At 54.7% G+C, this 27,983-nt stretch overlaps 14 protein-coding genes across 14 annotated transcripts; 4 read left to right on the forward strand and 10 right to left on the reverse strand.

Moving 5' to 3' along the window:
* Positions 1-23: 23 nt before the first annotated feature.
* BAUCODRAFT_38250 (uncharacterized protein) lies at positions 24-1,225 on the forward strand. The gene is made up of 2 exons (XM_007682171.1): positions 24-379; positions 430-1,225. Exons 1-2 carry the CDS (start codon positions 307-309, stop codon positions 1,083-1,085), a joined length of 729 nt encoding a protein of 242 aa, XP_007680361.1. The 5' UTR covers positions 24-306; the 3' UTR covers positions 1,086-1,225.
* Positions 1,226-1,536: 311 nt separating this feature from the next.
* Positions 1,537-4,564, reverse strand: BAUCODRAFT_78450 (uncharacterized protein; the record flags this gene model as incomplete). The annotated part of the gene is made up of 3 exons (XM_007682326.1): positions 1,537-2,176; positions 2,864-3,041; positions 3,235-4,564. The coding sequence occupies 3 exons, from the start codon at positions 4,562-4,564 to the stop codon at positions 1,537-1,539; spliced, it is 2,148 nt and encodes a 715-aa protein (XP_007680516.1).
* A 37-nt stretch (positions 4,565-4,601) lies between these two features.
* BAUCODRAFT_38252 (uncharacterized protein) lies at positions 4,602-5,880 on the reverse strand. Its single transcript, XM_007682172.1, has one exon. It carries the CDS (start codon positions 5,834-5,836, stop codon positions 4,988-4,990), a length of 849 nt encoding a protein of 282 aa, XP_007680362.1. The 5' UTR covers positions 5,837-5,880; the 3' UTR covers positions 4,602-4,987.
* Positions 5,881-5,949: 69 nt separating this feature from the next.
* Positions 5,950-6,354, reverse strand: BAUCODRAFT_126228 (uncharacterized protein; the record flags this gene model as incomplete). Its single annotated transcript, XM_007682479.1, has 1 exon — positions 5,950-6,354. One exon carries the CDS (start codon positions 6,352-6,354, stop codon positions 5,950-5,952), a length of 405 nt encoding a protein of 134 aa, XP_007680669.1.
* A 213-nt stretch (positions 6,355-6,567) lies between these two features.
* Positions 6,568-7,140, forward strand: BAUCODRAFT_151658 (uncharacterized protein; the record flags this gene model as incomplete). Its single annotated transcript, XM_007682480.1, has 2 exons — positions 6,568-6,822; positions 6,877-7,140. 2 exons carry the CDS (start codon positions 6,568-6,570, stop codon positions 7,138-7,140), a joined length of 519 nt encoding a protein of 172 aa, XP_007680670.1.
* A 663-nt stretch (positions 7,141-7,803) lies between these two features.
* BAUCODRAFT_47957 (uncharacterized protein) lies at positions 7,804-8,259 on the reverse strand (the record flags this gene model as incomplete). Its single annotated transcript, XM_007682253.1, has 2 exons — positions 7,804-8,022; positions 8,074-8,259. Coding segments are annotated over 2 exons (405 nt in total), but the record flags the coding sequence as incomplete, so codon positions are not given.
* Positions 8,260-8,329: 70 nt separating this feature from the next.
* On the forward strand, positions 8,330-10,125 carry BAUCODRAFT_282873 (uncharacterized protein). Its single transcript, XM_007682481.1, has 2 exons — positions 8,330-8,715; positions 8,841-10,125. The coding sequence occupies exons 1-2, from the start codon at positions 8,651-8,653 to the stop codon at positions 9,997-9,999; spliced, it is 1,224 nt and encodes a 407-aa protein (XP_007680671.1). The 5' UTR covers positions 8,330-8,650; the 3' UTR covers positions 10,000-10,125.
* Positions 10,045-12,186, reverse strand: BAUCODRAFT_282810 (uncharacterized protein). Its single transcript, XM_007682482.1, has 3 exons — positions 11,439-12,186; positions 10,325-11,385; positions 10,045-10,269 (listed from the first exon to the last, which is right to left on the reverse strand). The coding sequence occupies exons 1-3, from the start codon at positions 11,699-11,701 to the stop codon at positions 10,091-10,093; spliced, it is 1,503 nt and encodes a 500-aa protein (XP_007680672.1). The 5' UTR covers positions 11,702-12,186; the 3' UTR covers positions 10,045-10,090.
* Positions 12,187-12,408: 222 nt separating this feature from the next.
* Positions 12,409-13,597, reverse strand: BAUCODRAFT_282993 (uncharacterized protein). Its single transcript, XM_007682483.1, has one exon. The coding sequence runs from the start codon at positions 13,151-13,153 to the stop codon at positions 12,743-12,745; it is 411 nt and encodes a 136-aa protein (XP_007680673.1). The 5' UTR covers positions 13,154-13,597; the 3' UTR covers positions 12,409-12,742.
* A 230-nt stretch (positions 13,598-13,827) lies between these two features.
* Positions 13,828-15,447, forward strand: BAUCODRAFT_38263 (uncharacterized protein). Its single transcript, XM_007682173.1, has 2 exons — positions 13,828-13,982; positions 14,041-15,447. Exon 2 carries the CDS (start codon positions 14,099-14,101, stop codon positions 15,281-15,283), a length of 1,185 nt encoding a protein of 394 aa, XP_007680363.1. The 5' UTR covers positions 13,828-13,982; positions 14,041-14,098; the 3' UTR covers positions 15,284-15,447.
* On the reverse strand, positions 15,437-17,364 carry BAUCODRAFT_38264 (uncharacterized protein). Its single transcript, XM_007682174.1, has 2 exons — positions 16,681-17,364; positions 15,437-16,627 (listed from the first exon to the last, which is right to left on the reverse strand). Exons 1-2 carry the CDS (start codon positions 17,013-17,015, stop codon positions 15,763-15,765), a joined length of 1,200 nt encoding a protein of 399 aa, XP_007680364.1. The 5' UTR covers positions 17,016-17,364; the 3' UTR covers positions 15,437-15,762.
* Positions 17,365-18,628: 1,264 nt separating this feature from the next.
* Positions 18,629-20,371, reverse strand: BAUCODRAFT_78043 (uncharacterized protein; the record flags this gene model as incomplete). The annotated part of the gene is made up of 4 exons (XM_007682294.1): positions 18,629-18,801; positions 18,916-19,462; positions 19,538-20,047; positions 20,123-20,371. 4 exons carry the CDS (start codon positions 20,369-20,371, stop codon positions 18,629-18,631), a joined length of 1,479 nt encoding a protein of 492 aa, XP_007680484.1.
* Positions 20,372-21,347: 976 nt separating this feature from the next.
* On the reverse strand, positions 21,348-23,378 carry BAUCODRAFT_38268 (uncharacterized protein). Its single transcript, XM_007682175.1, has 2 exons — positions 22,456-23,378; positions 21,348-22,384 (listed from the first exon to the last, which is right to left on the reverse strand). Exons 1-2 carry the CDS (start codon positions 23,146-23,148, stop codon positions 21,593-21,595), a joined length of 1,485 nt encoding a protein of 494 aa, XP_007680365.1. The 5' UTR covers positions 23,149-23,378; the 3' UTR covers positions 21,348-21,592.
* Positions 23,379-24,184: 806 nt separating this feature from the next.
* Positions 24,185-25,955, reverse strand: BAUCODRAFT_78321 (uncharacterized protein; the record flags this gene model as incomplete). Its single annotated transcript, XM_007682315.1, has 4 exons — positions 24,185-24,761; positions 24,822-25,559; positions 25,613-25,790; positions 25,856-25,955. 4 exons carry the CDS (start codon positions 25,953-25,955, stop codon positions 24,185-24,187), a joined length of 1,593 nt encoding a protein of 530 aa, XP_007680505.1.
* Positions 25,956-27,983: the final 2,028 nt, after the last annotated feature.

Raw genomic sequence — 27,983 nt, forward strand, 5'->3', positions numbered from 1 at the left:
TATTGCATTCACCGCTCCGTGCTATTTGCGACGCGCCCTAAGGCCTTCCGTCATGTACTCTTGCGGTGGATCGAATGGCGCTCGCTTGCAGCGGATCCACCCAACCTTGTTTGTCACCAGCCGAACCGGAGCATAGTGCAGCTCTACGGTAGGATCAATGGTTTAGCCAGGAAGCTTACCATCGAGGAGTCGTGAGTCAATGTCCACAGAGCATCTTATAAGATGCCGTCGGTAGACCGCCGTGACCTACCGTCGTACCAGTAGCCTCCAAACTGCCTAACGTCGTAATCATCTGACACATCTAACATGTCGGATAAGCTAATCTTCTACGATCTCAAAGGTCGTAAAGGCGTTGCGTGGGCCCCGAATCCATGGAAAGGTATGTGTCACCAGATCCGAGATCACGCAGAAAATTGACATGTATATAAGGTCGACTGGCATTGAACTTCAAGGGCGTAGACTACAACACAATATGGCTCGAGTATCCCGAACTCGAGCCAACCTTCAAAGCAGCAGGGGTTTCGCCGAACCCAGCAGGTTCCTTCTCAGACTACAGTTCACCCACGATCCGTTTGCCAGACGGTACATACGTGATGGACTCGGTGAAGATCGCCGAGAAGCTCGAGGCTGACCATCCCAAACCGACATTCCATCTCGAGAACGGACTCCACCTCGGAGCCGCGTCCGTCACCCAAGAGCTTCTCTTTGCCATCGTGCCGGCTGTCGTGGATGGCCTACTCGACGACTGGCTCCAAGAGCCCTCCAAATCCTGGTTCATAGAAGACCGGGAACGACGTTTCGGCATGACCATGCAGCAGATGCGAGAAAATCTCGGAGGCGAAAAGGCGTGGCAGAATGCCGAAGCGGCTCTAAAGAAGCTGCAATCCTTCCTGACCGAGCATAAGAAGGACGAGGGACCCTTCGTGCTCGGTAGCACTCCGTGCTACGCAGACCTTTGCGTTGTTGCTCTGCTGGAGAGCCTCAAGCGAGTGTGCTTAGAACAGTATGAACAGATTATTGCCTATGATGAGAGGTTTAAAGCGATACATGATGCCTGCAAGCCTTGGACTGAGCAGGACACTTGAGGTTGCCTGATGACTAGATAGCGACTACACAACGACTCCGCTGTTCATCACCCGCTGCCTGCCAGGAGCGCCCTCATGCATTTAGTGCAAATCTCAATAGTCTGACGGTAATGTCCGACTTCCACAAAGCGTGGCGTATTTGGTGATCAATGCCTTCGACGCCTTTCTGGCACAGCACTTGTTGCGGTAGAGTCAACGCTGTAAGCGCAACCTGTCCATATCGCCTCTGGAAGCACTTCGGACCTACGGAATGTCGAAGCTGCCGCTGTCAGTCGGAGCAGAGGCCTTTGGGAAGGAGCTCGCACCTTGTCGGGTGACCTCAAGCCAGAGGAGCTGCCGGAGATTGTCAGGAAGTTCGATATGTGGTACACGTCTTGTGGCTACTGAGCCGCTATGGTACATCTGCAGTTAAAGAGATGCAGAAATCGTGGGCCACCCAGCACAGGCAAGCTCATGTCTCTTTCTCATTGCTCTGACCTTTCCCATCCTTCTCACCCTTCCCTTCCTGCTGAGGCACCCACTCCAAGCCTTGTTGCTCGAACCAGGCTTGGCCCTTGTGGCTCGCCCAGTTATATCGCACCCACGTACCGCTCTTGCCGCCGCTTTTGTAGGTGACATGGCACCCACTAACCACCATCGACTTATCTACCGCTTTGCACATGTCATAGACGGTCAGTAACGCGCCTGTTGCTGCGCATAAAGCCTCCATCTCCACGCCTGTAGGGCCTACGCACTCCACCCGGGCCTCGACGCTGACCGCGCCATGCTCATAACTAGTCTTCGCCATTCCCAGGGCCCAGGTATAAAGCTTCAGATTCGGCGCGAGGAGTTTCACGTCGAGCTCCACTTTACTGATAGCCAGGGGGTGGCAGAGCGGGATCAGGTCCGAGGTCCGCTTCGCCGCCATGATGCCTGCAATCCGAGCGACGGCGAGGACGTCACCTTTCTTGTTGTTGTTTTCCATGATCAGTTGTAGAGGCTCTGAGTTACTGAACGACACAAAGCCGACTGCGATGGCGATACGCTTCGTGGCAGCCTTCGCGCCAACGTCTACCATGTGCGCCTCGCCGCTTGAGGTGACATGGGTAAGTCTGTGCGTGATTATTCCGTTGCTATCCGCTTTGCTGGTAATGCTCGTCGGCTGCGCCGGGAGTGGTTGAAACATATCTGGATTACTGCTAGGCTCAGTCGCCGCGGCTTCAACGTGGTTCACGGATGATCGCGGATCCACAAGCCTATCAATGGTCTTCGCGTCATCTTCGCTCACGCCCCAGGGCCGGGGCGTATGCTGCGCGACATGGCGTCTGTCGATTTCCGATAGATCCTCAGCAGTGCCTCGCGCCGTCATAGGGACCTGACGCTGAACGCCACCTCTTGGTGGAGAGACCGACGACCGCAGCTTGTGAGGCCGTACCAGCCTTCCCTGCTCGGTAGGAGCAAAACTTGACCACTTCAACCCGTGATGGGTAGCGTGAAACCTTGGGCGGCTGCCTGGCCCAAGCCGTCTGGTCCGCGCCAGAATCGGTGGATCGCTTGCTCCCTGTTCCGTTTCAACGGACGGCGACGCTTCGGCGCCGATTGACCCTGACGGTACCTGAGAAGATGGCTGGAAGAAATGCTGCTGCGACCGCGATGTCTCAGCCGGACTCTGCGTCACGGCCGGGTGAGCCTCTTTCTCTCCCTCCTTTCTTGACGGACGACTGTACCGGCCGCTGGGCGGCTGAGCGAATAGCCCGGTCAAACTCTGGAAGCCAAAAGCCGAGGCAAGACCGGATGACTTACCGTTCACGTCATCATCAGAAGATGGCGAACGTGTATGTGCAGTGCTCGAAAACAGCCGTGACTGTCCCACAAAACCAGGATGACGTAGAAGGTATGTCGGGGTACGGTGCATGAGCTCTTGCCTCGACCATGATATCGGCGTTGGGACACGAGACCATCTTGAGAATGGAGATACTCCTCGGTCACCTACCTAGAGGTCAGTCAAATGGATTGTAAAGGTAGATGGCATGTATTCAAGGCAGATGGGAGACGTATAAGACCGGACTGACTCGACTGGGGCAGTGAAAGGCGCTATGAGGGTTACCACACTGTGGAATAGGTGTTAAAAGAGACGGCGAAATGCCAAGTGAATCGAGAACCTACCCACCGATCAAGATCATTGGCCTGTTCTTCATATTCTCCAGCTCCCCTATGCCAGCGTGCTTCTCCTTTTTACGCTTCACAGCCGAGCCAATCACTTCCAGCAACTGCAGCTCTTTGCTGATCCAGCCGTCTTGGCGCAAGACACCATGTTTCCGACGATCCAGTTCCAGTTGTCGGACTGCTTCGAAGGCCTCTTCATCCATTGGCGTGCCATCGTTATCGCTACGCAAAAGGTCGCGCAACGAGACCTCGTCATCACCGTGGAGACACACCTTCAGGTTTCCATCGGATGTGATTCGCAACCTGTTGCATGTGCCGCAGAAGTTGTGCGTCATGCTGGTGATGAAGCCGACTCGGCCGGTGAAGCCAGGTACTTGCCACGTCTTTGACGTATCGTTCCTGGCTCCCTTTAACCGCGAGATGTCCGGGTACTTCGAGCGAATAACGTTGAGCATATCTGCATACGGCAACATCTTGTTCTCCGACCACTTGTTACCGTCGAAAGGCATGTACTCAATAAAGCGCACTTCAACGTCTTGCTCTCGGGTCATGTCGACAAACGGTAAGATCTGATGGTCGTTAAGGCCACGCATGACTACGCAGTTGATCTTCAATTTGATGCCTGCGCCCAGCCGGTTCAGCTCCTGTACTCGCTGAATGCTCTTCATCACCGCATCGAACCCAGATCTTCGGGTGAGGATCTGGAACTGAAAGCGATCAAGAGTGTCCAAGCTGATGTTGACGCCGGTCAGGCCAGCTTCGACCATGGCGTCCAGTTTCCGATGCAGTGTAATGCCATTTGTGGTCAGCGCCAGCTCTTTCAGACCAGCGCTCCTGAGGCTGCCTATCCGCTGCATCAAGGGCACGATGTCCTTCCTTACCGTCGGCTCGCCACCAGTTAGACGGATCTTGCTTACACCCTGATTGACAAAGAGCTGGCTCAGGTAGAAGATCTCTGCACTTGTTAGGAGCTCCTTGCTCGGCGACAACTGGATCCCCTCCTCGGGCATACAATACAGGCATCGCAGATTGCAGCGCTCCGTCACGGAGATGCGAAGGTAGTCGTGTTGCCGTGAGAAGGTGTCGGTAAGGAAGTCGCTGAAGGGTTTGGCCTCCTGGATGCTCCGCTTACGAGCGGTCTGAGACGGAGGTTGCGCTGGTGATGGGACTGGTGGTGGTGGAGGCGCATAGATATCATGTACTGGAGGGACCGGTTCCTGATACGCGGACGATGTTGCCGCCACCGAAGCTATGGTTCGCCTTGCCTCTGAAGGCGAACATTGGGCCTGTCTCGCTACCCGTCTTAGGCCTTGGCTTGTCACTCTGCTTGCCATTGCTGGCTGTACCAAAAATGCATGATAGATGTGGATCAGATAGGACTGGAAGCGAGTTCGGCTGACCCAATCTTGCGCACGGATCATGTGGAAGTGCTTGCGGAGTTCGGCGAAAGTCCGAGGACTGTGATCGGTGCCATTATTCCCAAGTCACACCCATACCTGACGCTGCGATTATTGCCTCACCAAACCAATCTCTTCCGCTTGACGTATATTGGCGAAGACATTGTGTTCGAACGGAGATATGCCCGAAAACCGTGTTGAAGGATTGGCTGGCCATCTATGCGACGCAAGCCCAGACCCGCTGTATGGTCTTGGGCAACATATGTAGCACATCCAAATGATTGGGTATACCCGAAGCAAATAGCGCCCATCACCTCTCAACTCCATACAGCGCCCTTTACGCACGATGCCTTACCCGGCTCACGGACTAGCAAGCACCGGGAACGCTCTACTCCGCCTACGTCCTCCCTCGATATCCAGCCTCCTCCACATTCCTACATGCTCGATGCCCTCCTCATCCCATGTTCCCATCGCCTCGTCGGTCTCGAACCCATACTTCCGCCACACCTTCTGCACGCCCACCTGCGCATGCACTAACACGAGCCCCTTCCACTCCAGCCCAAACCCCCGATCTGACTCCTGCTTCAGGCTCTCCATCTTCGCAGGATCAAAATGCGGCATGATCTCATACGGATGTTGGCGCGCAAACGCCAGAGCTGTTTCGATCAGAAGCTTGGAGATGCCGGTGCGGCGGAACTCGCGAATGACGGCGAGGCGGCCGAGTTTGATGTAAGCTTCCTTCCCGTCATGAGGTGAGATGCTGTCTTTACGTAAGTCGCCTTCGAGTGCATCGGCTTTGTGGTGGGATCCTGGTGTGGGGTGAGGTGGGTGTGGAGGCGGCACAAGACGGATCGTGCCAATAGGGATCTTGGTGCTGTTGCTGACCCGCCTGTTCGGATCTGCGGTGCCGTTCGTTGCTTTGATGTCGGGTGAAACGGCTTTGGTGGGTATCGAAGCGTAGGCGACCCAGTGAAAGCTGCGGCTGTCGTCTTCGTCGAACTCGTTCTCCAGAGGCACTTTCTGCTCGCGGACGAAGACCTCTTCGCGCACGGTCATGGCATCGAGGAAGCCCTGCGGAATGCGCTTGGTGGGATCTGCGGCATTGTTCTTCGCCTGGTCCGACGGTGGAGAGCGAGGGTCGTAGAGCTTCAAGCGTTCGTGAAGCGGGACGATGAAGTCAACGAACTCGGAGCGGGTACTGACAGCCATAGTGGTGGGTGCCTAGTGGAAAAGTGGAAAGAGCTTCTAGGCTTTTTGCTGATCAGTAACCTCCTTCCAAACCTCTAATTCCGCAATCATTGAGTGATAATGCCAGCATTAACTTAGAAGCGCAAAAGCTGCAGCAGTAGAAGCTGCTGGAAAGCTTTCACACCAAGGGCGCGCGTTGGGCTACCGGTTCGTACCTTGATGGTTACCGACACGCCGGTAGACAGTGCAATATAGAAGCCTGTATTGGCGAAGCAAGCAGCACTCTGCGCCTCAATCAATGCGAATCTCTTACGCCACAGTAGCCTCAACACCCTTGAGTCAATCCGGTCTTGCGAAGGCTCTATGAAAGATACGATGAGAAATGTGGAGGCCTTGCGCCATACTTTATACAGGCATGGAGATAAGTGTGAACACCAGGGATGCATACGGGCGGCAACTTGACCTTTGTCTGCGGTTTGAGGTGGAGTCACTGCTGTGGCGTCATCTGTGGTGAAGCTGCTGACATTTTCGGCGCACATGCAGGGATAAAGGCTTTCCTAGCCTGCCGAGCGTTTCTTGTGGAGCCGTCCGCGGCAGCGTGGGGGCGTGGGATTGCAATGCTGTAGCGCTTCGAGTATCCATGAACATATTGTACACTCCTATAGGGTATCCTAGTGAATTAGATAGGCTATGCCAGAGCCGCTGCGCGCAACAGACCCAAGAGGAAGACTGCAAGCCACCCACTGCCTGGAATGATCGAAGGAGCGCCCGCTGACGACGTTGATGTCGGTGTGGTTGACGCCCGCGATGTAGCTGGCACAAGGGTGACCGATGGTGTCGTATTGGAGGTCGACGCGCCGGAGCTTCTTGTGGACGAAGCGGCAGAGACGCCGCTCGCAACCGAAGACGTTCCCGAGGCCGCCGAAGCAGCGGACGAGCTCAGCGCCGCAGTCCGGCTGGAAGCAGATGCAGAACTGGCAGGTAGGGCTGCCGACGAAGCAGTGCCGGTAGGGCCTCCAGAGCTTGCAGCACGCGAAGTCTGACTGATGGCGGCTGATGAGGCTACGACGGCTGATGAGGCCACGGCGGCGGACGAGGCGAGAGCGCTAGCCGAGCTGGCAATGACTGGAGTAACAGAGCTGGCAGATCGCGATGTCGAGCCTGCGGCCGTGCTGGATGCGACAGCCGACGAGCTTTGCGCTCCGCTCGGGGTAGTCTGCGCGCCGAGCGCCACCTGGGTAGGCGAAGACAGCTCGCTGACAAAGCTCGCTGCGCTAGCAGGCAAGGAGGCAGTCGCCGTGTACGAGATGCTGCTGAAGACGTAGGCGGCCGTGTTCGGTGTAATGCCACCCTGTTGACATTGCGTCAGCGGACTCGTTCACGAAAGGAAGAGTGTAAGAAGGGTCTTACGCTGCTGCAGGTCTGCAAATCGGAGCTGATGCGGGTATTGCAGAAGGAGGAGCTGGCGCTACAGCATGAATTGCAAATGGCCATCAGATTGATACAGCTATCTTGGCATAGACACGCTAGCGACGCGCTGGTAGTTGGAAGGCCAAGGCATTGCAGGTGGCATACAGACGCCTCGTTGCATGCCGATGTGCATACTGATTGATCTGTCCCGCCGATGCCGAGTTGAGCGCGCGCAAATCGAAGTAGACTGGCCGTAAAGGCTAGTCTTAGCGCGTTCCTGACCATTCTGCGGTCGCGGGTTGTTTTTGCTTGGAAGCGGCCAAATGTACCTGCGTCGTCAAAAGGTTCATGCGGGATGGAAGACTTTCGAGCGGCGGCTCCAACGTGAACAATGGAGCGCAAGCGGCAGAGAGATTATGGTTCACCCCCTCGTATTCTCAGACCCGGCACCCCACTTCGCCGGCAACGGTTTCCATGGAACAAAGCCGCCACCAAGCCAGATGAGATAACATGTTCTAGCGCACAGAGATAGGCACGTCGCGAACAATTCAGCTTTCAGCAGTTGAATTTGCCGTTTTCGCAACTTCTGCAGTCACTACTTCGACGATCGTGCGGAAAGCCTCCATCTCCTCTTCCAGCGTGCCTCCGCCGGCAGCATTGGAAAGGTTCAGACTTCCTCCCACATAACTAGGCTTGCCCGTGCGCCTAGCGAGGACTTTGGCCATGCGTGTTGCGAAGTCCAGCGAGGCGGACGACGAGTAGAGTGCAGTACTGATCGGCTGCGTTGGATTGTATCTCTAGCTCTTGCGTTAGCATCGCATTGAAGACCTCACGCCCAAGCAACGCACATCAGGCATTGCGTAGACCAAGGATCCCATTGCTGCTCCTGCCTGGCCAGCGTCCAATGTCCCAGTTGTGACGAACAACATAATGTTAGTCGCTAAGATGGTTATATGGAGATGTATCCGTGTTCCTGGGCTGTGGTGGAGACTGATGGCTAACTCTATGGGCTTGCCAGTTGATACCGTGCCATTAGTAAGGACTGTCGGTTCCAGATTATCAGCAGCCATAATGACTTCGCAACCGTTATCTCACAGGTTGTCGAGGGGTAGCGGAAACATCGAGGTTTAGCATACGGAATGCGTATATGGAAGGCACGGACCTTTTCTAGCGTCCGTCTAGCGAAACCTCTTCTTCTTACTCCGTTCATCCCCTCTTCCATCCTGGACCATCGTCGTTTGCGTGTGAAGTGAAGAAAGAGAGCCACTCAGGCTTGCAGCCAGGAGTCTCTGCGTCTGTGAACATCTATCTGGCAAAATCAATAGTACATAGCCCGCCCACAGTATCCAAAGCGCACAAATCTTGGACGTTCATTCCCAACATCTGAACGGCAGCCGGCACGAGACAGCGCTGCACGAAGCTCGAATGTTCGATCCACTGTCCGATCCAGAAGAGCGGGCGGTACTCCACGCCGCACTCGATAGCTTCCGGTATGTATAATTATGCGAAAATGCTAGGCTCCGCCGCTTTCTGCAGCATCGATTCACTTTTTTCGTCAATCTTTCCATATCTCTCTTGCGGCATGAACTCATTCTCACGTGTGGAGGACGACTAGTCAATACCGCCATGCGGCTCACTACAATGTCACCCACCTGAGACGTCAGGCTTTTTACAGCTTACCTTACGCTCATATTGACCTACTTGCTGAACCACCGTTCTCTCTGCCGAAGACTTTCGAGGCGGTCGATGATGCTATTGACTCCAATGGCGACATCGCAGAGGCAATTCTGGCCTTTGGGGTTCCCGCTTTTGGCATTGCAGACGATTCGTGGAAAGGTCATGCTACACCGAGCGACATGGACAAAGCACGCCTGACCATCTGTCAGCTATACCGTGAGTGGTCGGTAGAAGGCTTGTCTGAAAGGCATGCTTCCTTCTCTCCCATACTCTCGGCTCTTGAAACACATCTGCCCAAGGCGAGGATTGAGGGCCGTCACCACTGCCGCATACTCGTTCCTGGGGCGGGTCTCGGAAGGCTAGTCTTCGAATTGTACGTGGCAGGCTACACTGTGGAAGGTAATGAGATTTCCTATCATCAACTCCTCGCCTCCAACTACATATTGAACGGGACACAGAGTGCAGGCCAGCACAAGCTATACCCTTTTGCTCTGACCTTTACCAACCACCTCAAACGAAGCGATCAGCTTCGTGCCGTGGCTGTGCCTGACATACACCCTGCGACAATATTACAAGAAGCTCAAGGCAGGATGCCTCCCCATATGAAACATATTGCGCGAATGAGCATGTCAGCAGGCGACTTCTGTGCATTGTATCGCAGGCCAGAGTACGAAAGCTGCTTCGATGCCGTAACAACATGCTTTTTCATTGACACAGCGCCGAATTTGATCAATTACATAGAGGCTGTTAAGCACTGTCTTAGGCCCGGCGCAGTCTGGATCAATCTAGGCCCGCTGCTTTGGCACTTTGACGCAGCGCCGCATCCGGCTCACAGGAGGAAATCGACTGCTTCGAGCCACCCACAACGGGATGAGATGGGCGACAACGAGACCGGCGAAGGCTATGCGTCAGGTATTGGACAACCGGGCTCATTCGAACTGTCAAACGATGAGGTTCATGCCCTGGTGCGCCACTTTGGGTTCGATATCACTGACCAAGCAGAGATGCCGGCTGGAGCAGCGGGATATAACCAAGATTCTGCTAGTATGCTACAAGACATCTATAGGCCTAGCTTCTGGGTCGCGAAGAAGAGGTGAAACACCGCGGCAGATGATCCAACAAGTATCTAAAATGTCACCGGCCGCCTCGGCTAGAACGCCAACGCTATCTGGTCCAGTCTGATACACATCAGGCGCGTTGGAGATGTGAAAAGAAGTGTTCTATAACGCGACCCGTCGTGCTGACGATTTCTGCAATATCTTCCTCGGTGGCCGTGTATGCCGGTGCAAGCAATATGTGGTCGCCGCGCTTGCCGTCCGCAGAGCCGGTACCTGGATACAGCGAAATGCTATAAGGTTGTTGCATGCCTGTAGTAGTAGTAAGTCAGCAGTGGAATGGATGTAACGGTGATTGTCGACTTGCCTAGCTCATGGATACCCGAAGCAACAGCTTCTTGCGGCTCGAACGGTTCTTTAGTCGTCTTGTTCGCAACAAATTCGACGCCCCAGAACAGACCTCTACCCCTAATGTCGCCGACGGCTGGATGCGAACCAAGGTTCTCCTTCAGCAGACGTCCAAGAAGCTTCCCTTGCTTGCGCACGTTGGCAACTAGATCATCTTGCATCAGAATCTTCTGGACTTCCAACGCTGCTCGGCAGGCTACTGGATGGCTTTGGTACGTCTGCCCGTGTTGAAACGCTTTGCTGCCGCCTTTTAGAGCCTCGACCACCTTCCGGTTGGCAAGCATCGCCGCGACAGGGATATAGCCGCCGCCGAGCCCCTTGCCCATCGTCATAATGTCCGGTGTGACACCGATTGATGGATCCTGCCAGGCATGCAGAGGTTTCGGATAGTGAACGGTCGGCTCGGGTCCGATGCGCCCGCTTCCACACATAATCTCATCGAGGATGAGTAGAGCGCCGTATTTATCGCAAACCTTCCTCACCGCCCGGAAATAACCCTTGACCGCGGGTACGCAGCCGAGGGCTGCGCCTACGACTGGCTCCGCTATGAAGGCCGCCACGTTGGATGGACCAACGCGCTGGAACTCGGCATCCAGCTCTGCCTCTAGCCTGTTTACGTAGGAGTCGTCATCTTCAAACTCACTGGCTTTGCCGCGGTAGGCGTAGCAAGGGCTCACACGGCTTGACCTGGTGCTCAACAAAGGCTCGAAGAGTGCACGGCGAGCAACATGGCCGCCAACGCCAAGGGCGCCGAGCGTTGTCCCGTGGTAGCTCTGCTGCCGCGCGATGATGTGAGAACGTTGCGGCTCGCTAGGTTGCTTCTCGAGATGGTACTGGCGAGCAAGCTTCAATGCTGCCTCTATGGCTTCGCTGCCGCTGCTGATGAAGAAGGCTCGTGTCATTTCACCTTCTGTACTTTCGATGAGCAGATTCGCTAGTTCTTCAACAGCTGTGACAGCGTAAAATAGTGAATGACAGTATGAAACTTCCATCATCTGGTTGAGTATCGCTTGCCGAACTCTGGGAGTCATTAGCGTGCTCGTCATTCCCTCCTTGCCACGTACGCCGCTTACTGCTCGTTGCCGTGCCCAAGGCACGCAACTGCGGCACCACCTGTAGCATCTAAGATTCGCTGCCCGTTGCTGAGGAGCAAATGGTTACCCTGCGCGGACACGACACGCAGCGGATCTTGATCAAGAGATCGATGCAAAACAGTGGAGATACTTTTGGAACGGGTTGCTACATCGACAGCGGAGCCGTCGGCGGTGCATCGCGCTTTTGACGGTTTCGTAATGACGTTACCATCGTTGAAGGTCGTAGGAGTAGCTGATGGCATCCTGCGAAATTATCCAAAGAAGTGAAAGGTACTGGTCTGGAACTTGAAGCCGACGGTATTCCAACAACAGTGATAACGACTAGCGAAAGATAATGGTATTGCGGGAGACAACGAGTCTTTTTCTGTACTACAGACGAATAAGATCATTGGTTGACAAATAGGTCCTGCATCAGCGAATGCAGCCGACAATCTTTCGTTGGGCGACACAGCTGGACCGCAGCGAGATGCATACAAACGGAACAACGTTCCATTAAACAGGCTTAACGATGGACCGAAGGATTACGCGGATCCGATAAGGTTTGAACGACTCGCTCTCGGTCCGGTAAGTAGCGAAGCGCCTGGCTTACGGCATGCCGACGGTAAGTGGAGTTTCTTTAGCTTGGAAATCACGGACGATGCACAGCGCCGACCAAAGCCTTTGGCGACGGCCATGAGCTCGTAGACGCTAATGGGCTCGTCAAGTGCCCTCCTAAACTGACCGTGACAAAGCTGGTTCCGGTAGCCTACTGTCAGCGTCGCAACAGGGTTCCCAGATTGTGCGTGATGGTAGGCGGCACATGCTATACGCGCTGGTCACGCCTTGTTCCGCAATTTATTTGCTGCCATGCCATGAGGACAGTTTTGTAGCAAGCGCGGTATTTTGTGGTCTGGCCGCAAACGGCTTTACAGCTACCTGGTGAGCTACTGTCAGTCGTCACTTCCAACGGGTGAAAGAAGGGCCACGAATGTGGCTAGACACTTGCCCTCTTAGATCGTTAGCGTATAGCAGACCAAACATGTATGCTTTCTGCTGCTTCCAGAAATGTAATGTCAGTTATAGCCGGCAACGCCACCCCCCACAATACCCAGATTTTGTGAAGTGTCAACCCACGCTGCCGGGACGGATCGGCGTTATGCCCATGTATTGATTGGGTGCAACCAGTATGATAGTCAACGTCGTGATCATAGCTTGGCAGCCACAACGCGACCCGGCTCCGGGTGCCGCTGACGAGATCACTCAATGTCGTGCTGATGTTGCTGTTAAAACAGGTGCCTTCCCCTTCACATACGATAGTCCAGCGCGAGCGTGACGTGTTCCCTGGAGTCCTTCGTGCGCAGTTTCTCTCTTCGAGCTAGCGCAGGCTGGGAGCGCTGGTCTTGTGACTGATCCTCTTGCGTGGGCGACTCCTTTGAAGGCTGTTGCTGTGGGTTTTGTGATGTTGCATGCGGTGGGCTCATATTACTGGACTGAACACTGCAGATCTGGCGTAAGACCGATAGCGCGTTTCTATCGCAACTGAAAGCCTCAATAGAACTACAGTGTCCGAGGAAACTGCGCATGTGGCAAGTAATAGGCGTCGCCCCACGGCGTTGTGTAACCGTGGCCTCACGTAAGCCTCCCGTGCTGTAGGCCTTCTCGGCAGGAGTCGGCCCTGTGGTTGACGTACCATCAGGCGCACAACAGTTTAGCATCGTGCAATGCGACTCCTAGCGGTAGTCTTGGCCAACATAGACATCTGCTCCAATCTGTACCATAATCGAGTAGGCTTCGCACAGCTCTCTCCCGCACGCAGCGCTTGCCTGATAGGTCGACCTAACGGCAGAGTATGTGGGTCAAATCAAGGCTGCCGTAACCACGCAGTGTCGCAGGCAGAGATCGGCCCGCTGTGCCTGCATACTCTGCCGCCAATGACATGTAATACCCGTCCTGTCGCGCGATGAGCACCGCTCTGTCTCTGGCCTGAAGCCAGCACGAAACGGCCGCTAGGCCGCTGTTGAAACCCCACTCCCATAGTGCTAAAGGCCTACAGGGTGCTTACTCTGTGCTGGACCTATGATGGGGCATTGGGCATTCCCTTACGAGACCCGCAGGCAGTCTAGATCTTCAAGAGAGTTCTTGGCGTGTCGTGCTTGTAGCTCCGCTGCCACTCTGGCAGCCGGCAACCGCCGCCTCGTTATATGCATCCCCGGTTGATGTAGTCAAGACCACACGTCCTTTCGGGCTCAGGTTTTGCGTTCCACCGGTGGTCAGAAATGATGTCAATGTAAAGTACATCAAGAGGGCTCCTATGTTTGCTCGGTCATGCACTCCGCGAGCGACGGCACTTTCCATCGGCTCCGAGTTGTTCTCCCGAGCCGTACCTTATACTTGTCTTCCGGCCCTATGGTCGAGGTGAGAGGTGAACAATCAACTAGCGCATCAGCTTATTGCGTTCCTTGGTTCTGCGAGCCTTGTATGAACGACAGTAGTTCGGCGTGTTAAGTGACGGAAGCCTTCATATTCTCCAGAGCCGCGGTCATCGTACGAATACCACCGCCCTCACTTCGACTTCTTCTTGCTGCAATTGACAAGAGATCAGGGCGCGCGGGAGTTTGTGCGATACGCGCACATTTCAGATATCTTACAGTTGGTCGATTATGAGCCGGACGGTATCACCGCCACCTTCCAAACGCCGGAAGACAAGCGTCTCCAGCGCCGCTCCATTGGAGGATCTACAACTCTTCAGAATATACAGTCACAATGTGAATGGCATTCAGCCATATCTGCAGCGCTCGATCACATCCTTCTTCCAATATAGTGCTCACAATCCAGAACCACGTGCTCATGCGCATGCGTCGTTACGAGACTTTCTTCGTCGGCATCACTGGCCAGAACTGCTCTTTCTGCAAGAAGTGAAGATCAACCCAGATGACATAGCAACCATACGAGCATTTGAAAGATCAGTCCGGCCCAATATTGACGATGCTGGCGCGCCTGACTATGTAACCTTTACCTGCTTACCTAGTGACAAGTTTAACGCTCGAGGTTTCGGGAGGAAGGTTTACGGTGTGGCGAGCATCATTCGGAAGGACTTCCATGACCAGTACGTGGAGCGTGTCCGTCATGTGGACTGGGATTTGGAAGGTCGCTTCCTTGTGATCGAAACAAAGCCGATTCGCAACATACTGAGACTGGCAATATTCAACGTGTATGCTGTCAACGGGACCGACAACCCCTACAAAGATCCCATGACGGGAGAAGTATGCGGAACTCGGCATGATCGTAAGCTCAAAGTCCACAGTCTTCTTCAATCTGAATGCCGCAAGCTTGAGCGTAGAGGCTTCCGCATCATCATTGCGGGTGATCTCAACATTGCTCGGCATCGCATCGATGGCCATCCTAATCTCAGGACGTTTCCTTACCAACACTGCCTAAATCGGGCAGACTTCGAAGCCCGTTTCTTCGGCCACAGCATAGCCGAGCATTCGGACACAGAGACCACTAGGTCCCAAGTCGATATCAAGGATGTCTCAAACCCTAGCGCTGTGATTGAAGAGACCGGAAGCAGTCTAGGTATGGTAGATACCTTCAGGTACCTGCATCCGCATCAGAAAGGCTACACCTACTATTCTCGAGCCCGGCCCTTTGGCGAAAGCTGCGACAGAGTCGACATGATCATTGTTTCTTCGTCGCTTAAGCCGTATTTAAGGGACGCTGGCATGCTAGCAACACCTGCTGAGAGAGGGCCAAGTGACCATGTTCCCTTGTACGCTGGATTGGACTTCGGCAGGTCGCTAGAGTGGCTCATGAGAAAACATAGCCAGTCGAACATACATCAATAAGTCACTTGACGCGGGCACTTACCGACCATCATTCACGCCTGGCTTCTTCAATCTATACCGACAGTTAGCACCTGTAGAAACTGAGTACAAGACGATCCCTTCAGTCCGCTTCTTGCACAACGCGTGGGCAAAACCAGCCATCTGTGATCGAAGACGGCGCTTTGCGGCACTGTGCAGCAAATGCTCTCATGTTCTGGCCTTGAGGCTGACGATGGTGACATGTCTCGAACTCGCTCATGCCCAGGAGTATTCAAGTCCGCTGAGTCCACCGGCTCTGTGCATGTGCAATGGTGATAGATTGTAATTCGATCATTGCTCGGAGACAGAGATTGTATGTCTACGCATTACACCTAAAGAAACAGTTCGCATATCATACATTAATTATGGCATGTTCGTAGAAACGAGCAATCAGCGGGCCGCGGGCCACCAAATTCCTAGAAATGTGCCCATCTCGGACCTCCTGTGATTTCCAGAGTCGTTTACTGCGCAGCAAAGCCCAAACGCGGAGTGGACTGCGTCTGATCAAAGACAACGAACACGCTCTTAAGGAAAATGTCGCCAAGGATAGACATGCCGATACCAGTGTTTTCCTGGATGCCGCCAAAGCAGGTCTCGCCGGAACTGTCGACCGGCGCGAAGTTGATGTCAGTCCCGGACACGGTGAAGGTCTTGCCACCGAGCGAGATCAGGAAGTTGGGAAGGTTCTCGCTACAGTCGTAGGTGTAGCCACCCTGGTTGCTGTCGTAGTCTGCGCTGTCAACCTTGTTGTAGTAGGCCTGCACGACCGTGGTAGGCAAGTACATGAGCGTGGTGCCAGTGTCAGCAATGGCGTCGCCAACAGATCCAGAGACGGAGCCGCTGCCGACTGCGTAGCCGCTGGCAGTGAACTCCCAAAAGCCGTTAGCAGTGTTGACATTGACGTATGAAATCGAGCCGGTGTACTTGGAGCTGTCAATGTAGCCGAAGTCGTAGGTTCCAGCAGCGCCTTTCTTAAGGTCTGCGGTGAACAAAGGCTTTGCGAGCGAGCCCTTTACACTGTCGAAGAATGTTTTCTGGGCCTGCGGCTCGACAGTGTTGATGCTGCTGAACGCAAGACCAAGCAGGCCATCGTTGTCCGTGTCCTGCTCGAACTGCGAGGAGACGGAGGTCGCAGCCTCAACAGCCTGAGACGTAGCAGTGACGCCGCCCACGACAACCTTATCGGCGTACACCGTGCCGGAGGCACCGGAGCCGTCGCCGTATGAGATGTCCCAGGTGTAGCCGGACTTTTTGGTTCCTGTGCTAGGATTGTACAGCGAGTGCCCAGTTGACTCACTCTTTGGGGTGAGGGTGGAGAAGACCCAACTGGTTGATGTTAGCTGCGTTGCACTCATTACAATGTCAAGCCGAGGACTTACAGATCTGCGCTGCCAGTGTCAAAATCCAGGTTCAAAGTGGTCTGGCCGACCTGCACCGGGCACAGATAGCTCTCGTCATACTGCTCCGGGTTTGCAGCGACTTCACCCGATTGCGAAGCGTTAGTCGCAGCATTGACAACGTCCACCGGCGCCGATGCGCCGACCTTGGCATACTTGCTGTATGTCTTCATCATGGCAATGGGGCCGCTCTTGAGCACCTGACCAGTAGAGACTTGCTCGATCTGGAAGGTGTCACGGCGATATATGTCTGCCGGAGCAGCCATGGCGATGGTGGCAGTGGCCGCGAAGGCAATAGCACTAATGAATGGAGACATAGCGAATGTAAGAAATGAGAGACTGTGAGTAGCTGCCTGAGCTGCCTCGATTGCTGGATGTGTGTTGGATGAGATGATGAGAGCAGTGTCTAGGGAGGATCAAAGGGATACTTATCCTTGGACGGCGTTCCTCGTCGGTGACAACGTGCCTCGCCATCGTGCGCTGATCGACAAGGTAGCAATCTCAGCGCATGCCAGTCGCAAGACCACGACGGTTTTCTGCACGGCGTACTAACTCAACCGGAGTTCTTTGCTTGCAGTAGGTGCCAGGACGGCGGGTAGCTGCCAAGGCGCCTGCTTTGATACAAGCTCCGCCGAGACAGCCAACCGTCAACATCCTCAGCGTAGCTCTCTACCGACTATCACGATGTCTGTAAGTTTGGTAGCACCGTGCTCGACGGTCTAGGCAACGAGGCTAGGCAGCAGAAAGAAGCCCTGTTTGAACCACATTGGCTCGCTTGCTCTTCCGGGTATGTCGGAAATATTTCGAAGCGTCTGTCAAACGCCGCACTAGAGCTCGGTCATCTGCGCCCGTCCAGTGGCGGCCATCTGTAACAAGTGGTAGAGATGCTAGCGCACCCTTGCCCAGCGGTGCCGAAACGATAGAGCGGAGAAAGCGCACGCCATCAAGCCTGTCCCGCACGACGTCCAGGGGTGCATATATGCCAAGTTGATCGACGTTGCTAAGTGCATGGTAGCGGCAGGTAAAGTGAAGCTTGATCGAGCCGTGCGGTCTCCGCGTTGCTTATTCGCCAGCGGTTGATGAACACTCTTCGATGATCTCACGAGCAGGCGGCTTTATGGCCTACATACAGCTGAGAGTTGCCGAGGCGAGATTGTCACCAGTGTACCATCGCGGTCATGGTCCTACCATGTCCATGACGCAGCACGTGAAGGGGCCAACTCGTCACTTGCTGCGTGGGCACTAGAGTCGCTGTTGCGCGCTTAGCTGGTCTGTTAGTTTGAGATGATGCAGGCTATCTGTGAAACAGTAATGCCTCGGGGCTTTCGCCAGGACTGGCAGCTGAGCAGATTATTCGTTCGCGATGCTCTGGCTAATGCTCGGATACGCAGATATCCGCACACGCCACCGGGTTAAACTCGAGAGGCCGCGATCAGTGGCTTGAAACGGAGATTGATCGTGGCGAATTCGAAGGCATTGCGTCTTTGCACACGTCGAAGCGGCATGCATTGGCTGGCGTGAATCAACGTGCCTTTAATGCGCAGCGTTGCTGGCGGCTCCAATCTTGACTTGGAAGGCGAAGGCGTGGAGTTGAGCGTGTCGCGAAGATGATTAGATGAAGGGGGTCGCGCTAGCGTTACGAGCTTTTGCAATCTAGCGCCCGGAGCCCAAACGTGATTGGCCGCCCGAGTTCACTTGCAGCACAACCCAATAACAGCTCACGACTTCTTCATCAAGGCATCTTCTATGCACAACGTGGAAGCCGAGAGCATAGCATGTACATGTACGCCAAGTGCTGTACGTCATTTGCTTAACCTACAGAAAGCAAATGTGCTCACCAACGCGTCAACGCCTGCAGTGCCACGCGATTATCGTAGGATGTCCAACGGAGTATCCCCATACTGGATTTCCAACGGCGAGTCCATGGGTTTCAGAGCCAATAGCTCTCGCCGCTTTTTGCGACTACGAATTCGCAGCCCAATGCCGTTCCACTTTCATCCAGTTGAGCTTCGTGCTGTTGCAACTGCGCCAGGATTGTCTCGCCGACGTACGGACCGTCTTTCATCGTGTCCTTGATGTGCATGACTACCACCTTCAGGCCAGCTAGTGGCAGGTGCTCATGCTGTTGCTGATGCTCACTGGGAGCGGGAGACAAGAAACTAACGTCAGTGTGCAGTACTGCGCTATCTTCTGTGTGCCGTGGGTGCTCAGCAGCACCCGCAGCTGGCAGCGTCTGCCCAAGCGGCGGTGACGTCGTGACGTGAGATGCTGCGTGCCCGGGCGCACTACTCCGACGGATGTCTTTTGCAACACTCCGCCCGGCTAGGCTACGACTTCGCTTACGGTTATGCACCGAGACAGTATGTTTGGCCGAATCAGGTCCATTCGCAACGGAGCGTTTCCGCTTCCGGAGACTCTTCTCCATTGCTCTTGTTGCTCTTGCCTCAGCAACGAGAGCTGCGAGAGACTGAAGCTCCGAGATGAGATGTCGTGGGCAGAGATGCCCGAACAGAATCGCATCACCCTGCGCATCCTCGTACGAACACTCGATGAAGATCCCACGTAAAAGGCCGAGAGCAATCTTACGTGCAGCTTCTTCCCAAACGATGCGGTTGCGCGGGTATAGGGAGATGCTGTCCGGCTCTAAGTCGCCAAACATTAACACCTCCAGCGCCGTGTGGTCGTCTCGAATGAAGAACGCAGTACTGTCGACCACGCAAGGAATGTCCATAGCAGTGGCGGACAAGCGAGGCGAAGGCTGTGACTGTGAGAAGAATGACTGGCGCGGACCAATGCCAGGGGTACCAGGGGTGGAATACTGGTGCTGCGACATGGACACAGTGCGAGCCATGAACTGCGTGGTTTCGTTGATTACAGGTATGTCAGGAAACCCAGATATACTGCCTCGGTGGTGATGGGTTGGTGCAACCTTCGTGGAGACGCCGTGTGAGATCTTAAACGCTCTAATTCCAAGCCCGTCGACCACATCAATGTAGCCGCGCCCTTCCCCGTCGCCGACCATGACGTCTCCGCCTTCCTTCAATCTCTGGAACGTGACGAAGCCGACTCCGCCATCCTCGTCGGTAAGGTTCGGCCAGATGACGTCGTTGAAAATGTGTTGCTTGATCGCATCCACTGTCATGGGTAGAGCTGCCAATGTCTTCGGTTTGGATGTAGCGTGAAAGGCAGCTGTGTTGATCGCGAAGCCAGAGATATGGTCCAAGTGAGGATGAGTGATAAGGTACGCAGAAATATAAGCACGCAACACATGAAGCGCATTCGCACGCGCTGAGGCATGCGGTAGTTCCAAGCCGCTGAACGGTCCCGAAGTGAGAACGGTAGGCTCAGGCTTTACAACCAGGGCATCTGCTTCAGGCGACTCCGAATCGTGCCCATTGCGGATTTCACCTTCACTGCTCGGGACACCATCTATTCGTTTGCCATCGCTTACGGTTGGAAAGTCCCGCTCCAAGATCCGCGTTATTGGTGCCAGATGGCTTCCAGCATCAAGAGCGAGCAGCGAGCCCCGCGCCCAACCACTGTGCACAGACCGTACGAGGAAGGCTGTCACACTCTCCTCGCTTGGCCCACCAGAAGCGCCGAGACAGATTACTTGTATCGCCGGCTTCTGACCGGTATCCGAGACCGTGCTGTCTTGCCCGCGTGTCTTCATAGAAATGCATGCAGCCGCCCACCAATCTCAGCCTCCGAGCGCGGCACCGGATGTGGTCATGGAGCACACACTTGTTGCCGCAGACACCTCCTGTTGTATACAGATGTTGGGATCGGGTATGTCAGAGCCCAGGACTCGGTGCTGCGTAATTGCTGCCCGTGTCGGCGGCTTCCGTCCTGCTAACACAAAGTCTCCTGCAAGGCGCCGCCTAGACCCGCAAATGTCCGGTGCAGTATCGCGGGGCTGTACTGGTAGCCGGTCACGCGGTCGGTAACGTGCAACGGTTGCAAGCGCTCCCTAGCACAAGCTGTCCAGGCAGCCACCGTAGGTGAGATTCCGTAGGTTGTTTGCTCGTATCGCTACGCAAAGAACCAGGCAAGGTATCAAGAGCGCGGTATAAGTGATGAACACAAGAAGGAAGAGAAGCGTACAGTAAGTCAGAGAAGCAGTGTAGCACAGGTTAGAACCTTAAGAGATAGCAAGTGAAGTGCAACACCACGACGGAGTCGGTCCATCATCCCAAGCTGCAGCGAGCTCCCGCGGCTACATGCCAAGCATTGACCGCGGCAAACCTTGCGTCGTGGCGCATGCGGTGCGGTGCTTTTCTCGGTGTATCGCATCGAGCTTTTTGACTACGGCGTGCCTTGGAGAGGCTCGTGTGCCGCGGATGGGATTGCTGCTGAGGTGAAGACGACTCATAGAAGCCGCAAAAGGGAGCCCGCCACGTTGTCGCGGGTCGGAACGACGGGAAGATCTTGCTTCGTCATAACCGGACTGCATGCTTCCAGAGATGTTCTAGAACTGGCTCGGGGCCATTGTCGCAACTTAGAAAGCGTGCCTTCGACTGTACAGAGGAACCAACCCATCGTCTCCCACGGTTCGGTGATGTCAGTCAAAGTCCCGTCGTCCAAGCCGGAAGCAGGACCTGCATGGTGCTAAGAGCGCAACAACCACGGTGTAACGACCGTGCGAAGTTGGCAATGGTGACGATGTTGGGATTGGTCGACCGCCAAGATAGCAAGCCTACCGTCAGTGTTGTACTCAGTGCGGGGTGTTAACAGAGATGAATCACGGGTTCAGGTAAGCGTGCGAGTCTTGCATGGATATCATTGCCAAACCACCGAGTCTTCTGAGGGAGTGTGACAAAGGGGGACAGTTGGGGAGTCGACTTGACTCGGAGAGATGCGCTAACGGACTACAGAAACATCCAACAGACGACAGCTATTGTACAACGAATGCCGTGTCATGCTTCTTGTACAGTACGCTCGAGTCCAAAACAGCGTTGGTAGACGACTGGATGAACTGCACACCCATATAGCTCGAGTTCATGAACTGCAGAGTCGCATAGCTGAGGTCATCCGCGTATGCGAACGCTGTGTAGCTCGGTTCACTGCCAATTGAGCTAAGGCCTTCAATGTTGCCAGCGCCACCGGCAACGATATACATAGGCGCCTTCGGGTTGTTCAGGCCAGCGGGATCCGCAACGCTATTATGGACGGGCTGAAAGCGTTGGGTGTTGTGTACGTGGCCAAAGACCGCAAGATCGACGCCGTATTTGTAGAGATACGGTTCGAACGCCGCCTGACAGGATGTGCAGTTGTTCGAGCTGTCTCCAGTGCTGTACCAAGGCCGGTGACCAGCTACGATAAGCCATGGGGTCTTGGTACGGTCAACGCTTGCCAAGTCGGCATCGAGGAACTCGAGCTGCTGGTTCGTGAATCCAAAGGGTCCACCATCGAGGCCTGCGGACCCGCCAGGACCGTCGGGAGCAGATGGGAAGTCAGTCTCTGTATCAATCATCGTGACATGTACCATGCCGTATTCGAAGGAGAACCAGAACGGCGGTTTGGCAAGGCTCTGCGCCTTTGAAGCGCCTGCCTGTGCAGTGCTGTTGCTGGAGCTGGAAGCGAAGGCTGTAGGCATGGTTTGGCCGAAGCGAGTCATGAAGTCAGTGAAATTCCTTTGACCTTCGGGACAGAGACCTGATGTATAGTCTATCTCAGTGCAGTCCGCCTAGTTTTGATTAGCAGTAGCAACTGATCAAAGCTCACAATAGACAGAGTGTCCGTGGAATTGTTGCATACCTCATGGTTACCAGGAGATGCCATGTAGGCTTTCCTGCCCGCGATGGGCGCAAGCTGATCATAGAAATTCTCAAGAATGGCTTGGTACGCATCCTTGCCGTCAAGCAGGTTGTCGAGAGTCAAGTACCAGTCATCCGCGTAGGCAAAGTCGCCAGGGTGAATAACGAGCTCGTAGTCATTAACGTTCGTCGCGAGGCTGCCAATGGTGGTGTGTTGTAGTGCAGGCTGTATGTTCGGGATTGTGTCTCTCTTAGTCGTTGTGAAACCGTCTTTACCGTAGACACCGAGATCGACAACAACGTCCATGTTGAACGGAGTCGAGTCACCCGGGGACCTCGGGCTTAGGAAGTGGTCAACGCTGGAGTTCGTCGAAACGATCTTGTAATAGTAGGTCGTCGCTGGCTCCAAGCCTGAGAGAACGACCGCATTTCCGTAAGTTCGCGACGTGTGGTATGTTACACTGTCTGACGAGCACTGCTGAGAAGTGAGGCTATCCTCGCTGGTGCCGTATTGAACGCAGGACTGGTCGAGCTTTTCGTAGGTGTTCCACCCGATAGCCATAGCATTTGGGCCATTGATGGCAATGCGCTGCTGGACAGGTGTGGTTTTGTCCGACGGGATGGGCGGGTAGTTGGCTGCTAAGACCGTGCCAGCCACAATGCTGAGCACGTTGAAGAGAGACAAGACATCCATGGCCGGATATATAATGGTGTATGGAGAATGGAGGGGCGAAGAACCGATGCTGTAACAACCTTACCTTACCTACCCCCGGGAGACGGTAGGCTTATATTCAACCGCCACCATTAGGTGTTACCATCTTGAAGCGACATCACGGCAACATACCCGCGCGACAACCTGCACATTTCGTAACGTAACCGCGTAGTTGTGTTAAGTTCCTGCTCGGACATAGAGCAGGGTGCGCGTGGGCGGAACGATTGGAAGAGAGTAGAGACGACCAACGCGCGAAAGTGTGAAGATTTGCAAGGCGACCGAGCCGTTCTTGGCAACGATCACCGTGGCTTGGTGACGAAACCCAGAGGCCTTGCAGGGCAGATTGACCAATCGCGCAAGACACGCTACTGCTACGCCATCTTCAGCCCTGCGTGTCCTTCACAGCTCGTTAGACCGCAGCAGCTAGATGTCAGCGGCGTCCTTCATCGCACAATACCATGGCTGTGCCTTCCCTTTCGAGGATACCAAGCGAGTTGTTCTGTCGCAAGAACAACTGACAGTAACGCTGGCAGGCATCACACCATGAAAGGTAAAAGGCGCGGCATGGGAAGGGCGCACCAACTGTGTACGGCTACCTCAAACGAACTATCTCGCACGGAAAACGCATAGCGGTCATCATGAGGTCCACACCTTAGTGAGGAGGTAAGGATGGGAGCATCTGCTGGCATGGCCGCGGGCCATCGTGTGTAAGATCGATGCGATGACTCGGTCAAAGTACTCATCTTCGCAGAGACGCCTGGCCGTGTTGTTAGCTTGGGTCTAGCACAGCTGTCGTCTTGTAGATGTAAAACGGTTGCATCGGTATCAGTAGGAACAATTGGATTAATAAGATGATCGTCAGTGTACATCGGACAGTGTGAGTGAATGGTCATCATAGTAGCTTTGAGGGTAGATCACGAAGAAAGTTTGGTAGACGTACGTTGTATTGGGATCAACGACAGTGTCTTTCCGTCGCGAAAGCGTTGTCTTCCCGCGCTGCCAGGCTATTTCTTAGATTTCAAGCTGCTCCCTCTTGCTTAAGCTTGTTGTCGTCCTGCTGCTGTAGTTGAGATGCCATGCGAACATTGACTGGACTGTTGACAGAAGTGAGGACTTGATTGTCGAGTTCAACCTGAGGTCCTGTGTAGTTCTTCCGACCGCTGACGAACCATTGAACCATGCTGATAGCGATGACTATCGCGAACACCACGACACAGTAGTTCATGTTGCTGCCTGTGACCGGGAGCTCGGGTGGGAACACGAACAGCACCGTGGTAAGAATAACATAGGCGATCCCTAGCAGATTGGCAGGCCAAGCGAACCACTCCGGTAGGATGAACGCTCGAGTTGCCGGAAGCATTTTACGGCCTCGCAAGACATTGACAGCGATCGGGATGCCGTAAGAAAGGCCAAGGGCGACGACGGAGGCCGAAACAATCGCGTTGAAGGCGGAGCTTGAGCCGAGGAAGATACACCCAAAGACAAGAACGACTAGGTTAGTAAGGCCAAGAGCCTCAAGAGGCACGCCAAGCTTTTTGTGGACGCGTCCAAAGAAGGGGCTAAAGGGCAGGCCTCCGTCTCTAGCAAATGCGTAGCTGCTCCCATGAGTACGAGGGTTAGCTGGATCGCATACACAGATCTGGGTTGAAGCTCACGTCATTCTTGAGGAGGTTGTCATAATCGAAATGGCCGCGAAGAGAAGGCATACTAGTGGAAAGATTAGCAGGCATACCGTGCCGGCACGACTTTTTGTTGCGTTGTATAGGATGTAGCCGAGGGGCCCCGCGGGCGACTCGATAACCTGTTGCGCGTCACCAGCGACGAAGAGCAAGCAGCTCAAGAAGATGAAGCCAGTGAAGGTGCCGATCGCCACACAATATATCATAATCCGAGGGGCTTCGGCTGAAGCATTCGGGATTTCTTCTACCATGTGGGCGGTGGCATCGTAGCCTGTCAGTCCGAGCCCACCCTGAAGAAGGCCCAGTAGCCAAGCTACGCCGCCTGGCCATCCAGTCTCGTTGATGAAAAGGCGATAGACGAAGTCGCCAGAATTGTAGGTTGGTGACGCAGTTGCCAAGATTGTAATCGAGATCACCACAAAGCCCGCAATGGACCAAATGATTGCTGTCTTGTTCACGTGAGGAAGGAGATGATTGCCAAATGCATTGAGTAGAGCAGCGGCCAAATTATACCCGATGTATATCAGGAACTGATGCCATGGATGAGGAGTGTAGGCAGCATCGTATAATGAAATGATCCCAATGATCAGTTGGCTGCCTAGTAGACCAGCTGTGGCGGTCAAGGCCATCCAGCCAAATACGTTAATCCAGCCGGTGATCCACGATAGTAGTGGCATCCATTTCTTCCACGCAATGACAGCTACCCAGTGATACCTTGAGGCAGTGTCAGTGGCAATGTCACCATTGGGTCTGCTCAACAGACTCACTGCCCACCTGCCGTAGGATACGCTGCAAGGAATTCTGCCAGTGAAGCAGCAATGCAGAGATTGCATATACCAGCGGTGACCAGACCCCAGATGACTGACGAAGGGCCACCGGACGGCAAGGCTAGCGAAAGCGAAGCACTCAGTGCAGTCCAGGAATTAAGGATAGCGAATGCCAATCCTGTTGATCTTGCAGCGTCAGAATCGTTTCAGACAGCCGCCAGCCCTTCGTGTATCTGATCGCACCTAGCATGGATAGTGGACTGAAGTGTCTTTTCAGTTCCTGTTGCACGCCCAGAGCGGCCAGGTGGGCATCATCCCCGATCGTGGACTCTCGGCGAGCCATGGTTGGCAGAGTCTACTCCGCAGTAAGTAGTTCGGGCTTTTTCAACGGAGTTCTGCAGGAGGCATGCGACATGATCTAGAGCTGAAGCGGCAGGATGCCGTCAGTGTGAAGTGGGTAAGCTCCCTGGCGCAACCACGTCATCGCCGTTTCCGCAAGGCTACGATGCTCGTGGCAGAGACGCGGAGATAACTTCCGACAAAACGCGGCGCCCTGGGAATTGAAACTGATTGAGATCGGGAATCAACCGTGCAGCAGCAAGCATTTTTGCCTTGGTGTTGTCGGCGCCTCAATTTCGTCTAGCGCAGCGCGCGGAGGCCGGCAACTTCCGGCTTCGCGGCTCGTCGATACACAATGCCTCACAACGGAAACTAAGCATGAGTCGATCAACTGGATGGAAATTTCTCTTCAACGTGAAGTCGCGATGAGTGTTACTTGCGTACGCCATGCTAACACAAAACGCCCGAAAGGACAGAACCTGGAAGGCATAGAGTATGTGTTCGTATTCCATAGATGAGTGCATACGCTTCATGCGATCTAGCCCCCACCACCCACGTGTACCAAGAGAGATATTATTCCACGCACCTACTTTCCATTGTATCAACTAGCCTGAGAGACCACTACCCAGTCTCCCCTACAAAAAGTGACTCCCAAAGCTTGTGTGCTCTCACAGCAAGCCATCGCGAGACGCATGAGCCACACAGCGCGCCGTGGCAGAAAGCTTCTTCGGCTCGAGGTGTAGCGGCACTGTCGCGGCACTCCGGACACTCCGTCCAATTGACACCGCGAACATCGAGCAAATGGTAGTGCTGTGTGCGACTATCCTCCCTTAGGCTCGCAGGAGGCCGCGCAATCATGGAAGCCGTCCGAGCAGGTTGAGCATGGGTCGGACGTGGTGCTGCCCGACCAGAACTTGCGCTCTGGGGTTCGGGAGCAGATAGCGCCATAGATGCACCTCCCGCCGTCCGAGCGGGCTGCGCTGTTACTCCCTCACCGCGTGGAAGTTCTGCCGCATGGGAAGATCGAGCAGTTGAATTTGGCGGCGTCTTGACCAACGTAACCTGCTTAGAAGCAGCAGAATGTTCTCTCTGAGGAGCTCGTGCCGCCTGTGGAGAAGGATTGCTGGCACTAGGCTGAGCTTGGGCTCTCTGTGTTGGTGTGGCGGTCGCCAGATCCGGAAAGCGTTGGGCAACGCTGGTAGATTGAGTCTCCCTGTACACGGCTACCGTGGGGACCTCCGATAGATCGGGTTGTGGTTGTATGGCAGTAGCAGGTAATGCCGCCGATGATTGTTGAGCTGGTGCAGTCTCTGAAGGACTGTGGACTGTGAGAGAAGGTTCGGCGGCCTCGAGAGAATGCAATGTCGTGGACGTGATAGGCAAGTCCGGAACCGAGTGACTGTTTCCCGACGAAGGCTGGACAGGTTGTGATAGTGCTATCACTGTTGAGTCTGTTGATGTACCATGTGGGACTTGTACCGCATCGGCAGGCTGCGTGGTATGGAACAATGACGGCGTAGAAGGCAGCGGAGAGGTCTCCCGAAGTAGATGGCTGGAAGAGGAGGTTTGGGATGCCAGAGATTCGCCTGCAGTCACGGAGATCGTAGAGCTATCCTGGAGAAGTGGGGTGGCAATAAGATGATCGTCTGCATTATCGATCACCGGCGCGGGTGTAGATATGCCGGGGACATCTCGCGGTATAAGCGATGGACGTGAGCGGCCGAGGCTGCGCAAGCGTATTGGTGTGACAGCAATCTCAGGCAGAGTCGGAGGCTTTAGTTGGTGTAACCGGACAGTGCTGCGATCCATGGGACAGGTACCGTGCTCCGCCACCCAATGGCGAATGCATGCTCCGCAGAACGTGTGGCCGCAAGGGGTCTGCAATGACTCAGTAAGAGCATCGTAGCATATCACACAGCTGCGGCTCGGCGTCTCGGGTGTCTCTGGGCCTCGTGGAGGGGAAGAGACAGACTGCACGGCTCGGGTGACAACGCGCTGGTTCGCAGGTCGAGTATGCCGAGCATCTCGGTCG

This window comes from Baudoinia panamericana, assembly GCF_000338955.1.
Source record: "Baudoinia panamericana UAMH 10762 unplaced genomic scaffold BAUCOscaffold_13, whole genome shotgun sequence".
Lineage (NCBI taxonomy): Eukaryota > Fungi > Ascomycota > Dothideomycetes > Mycosphaerellales > Teratosphaeriaceae > Baudoinia > Baudoinia panamericana.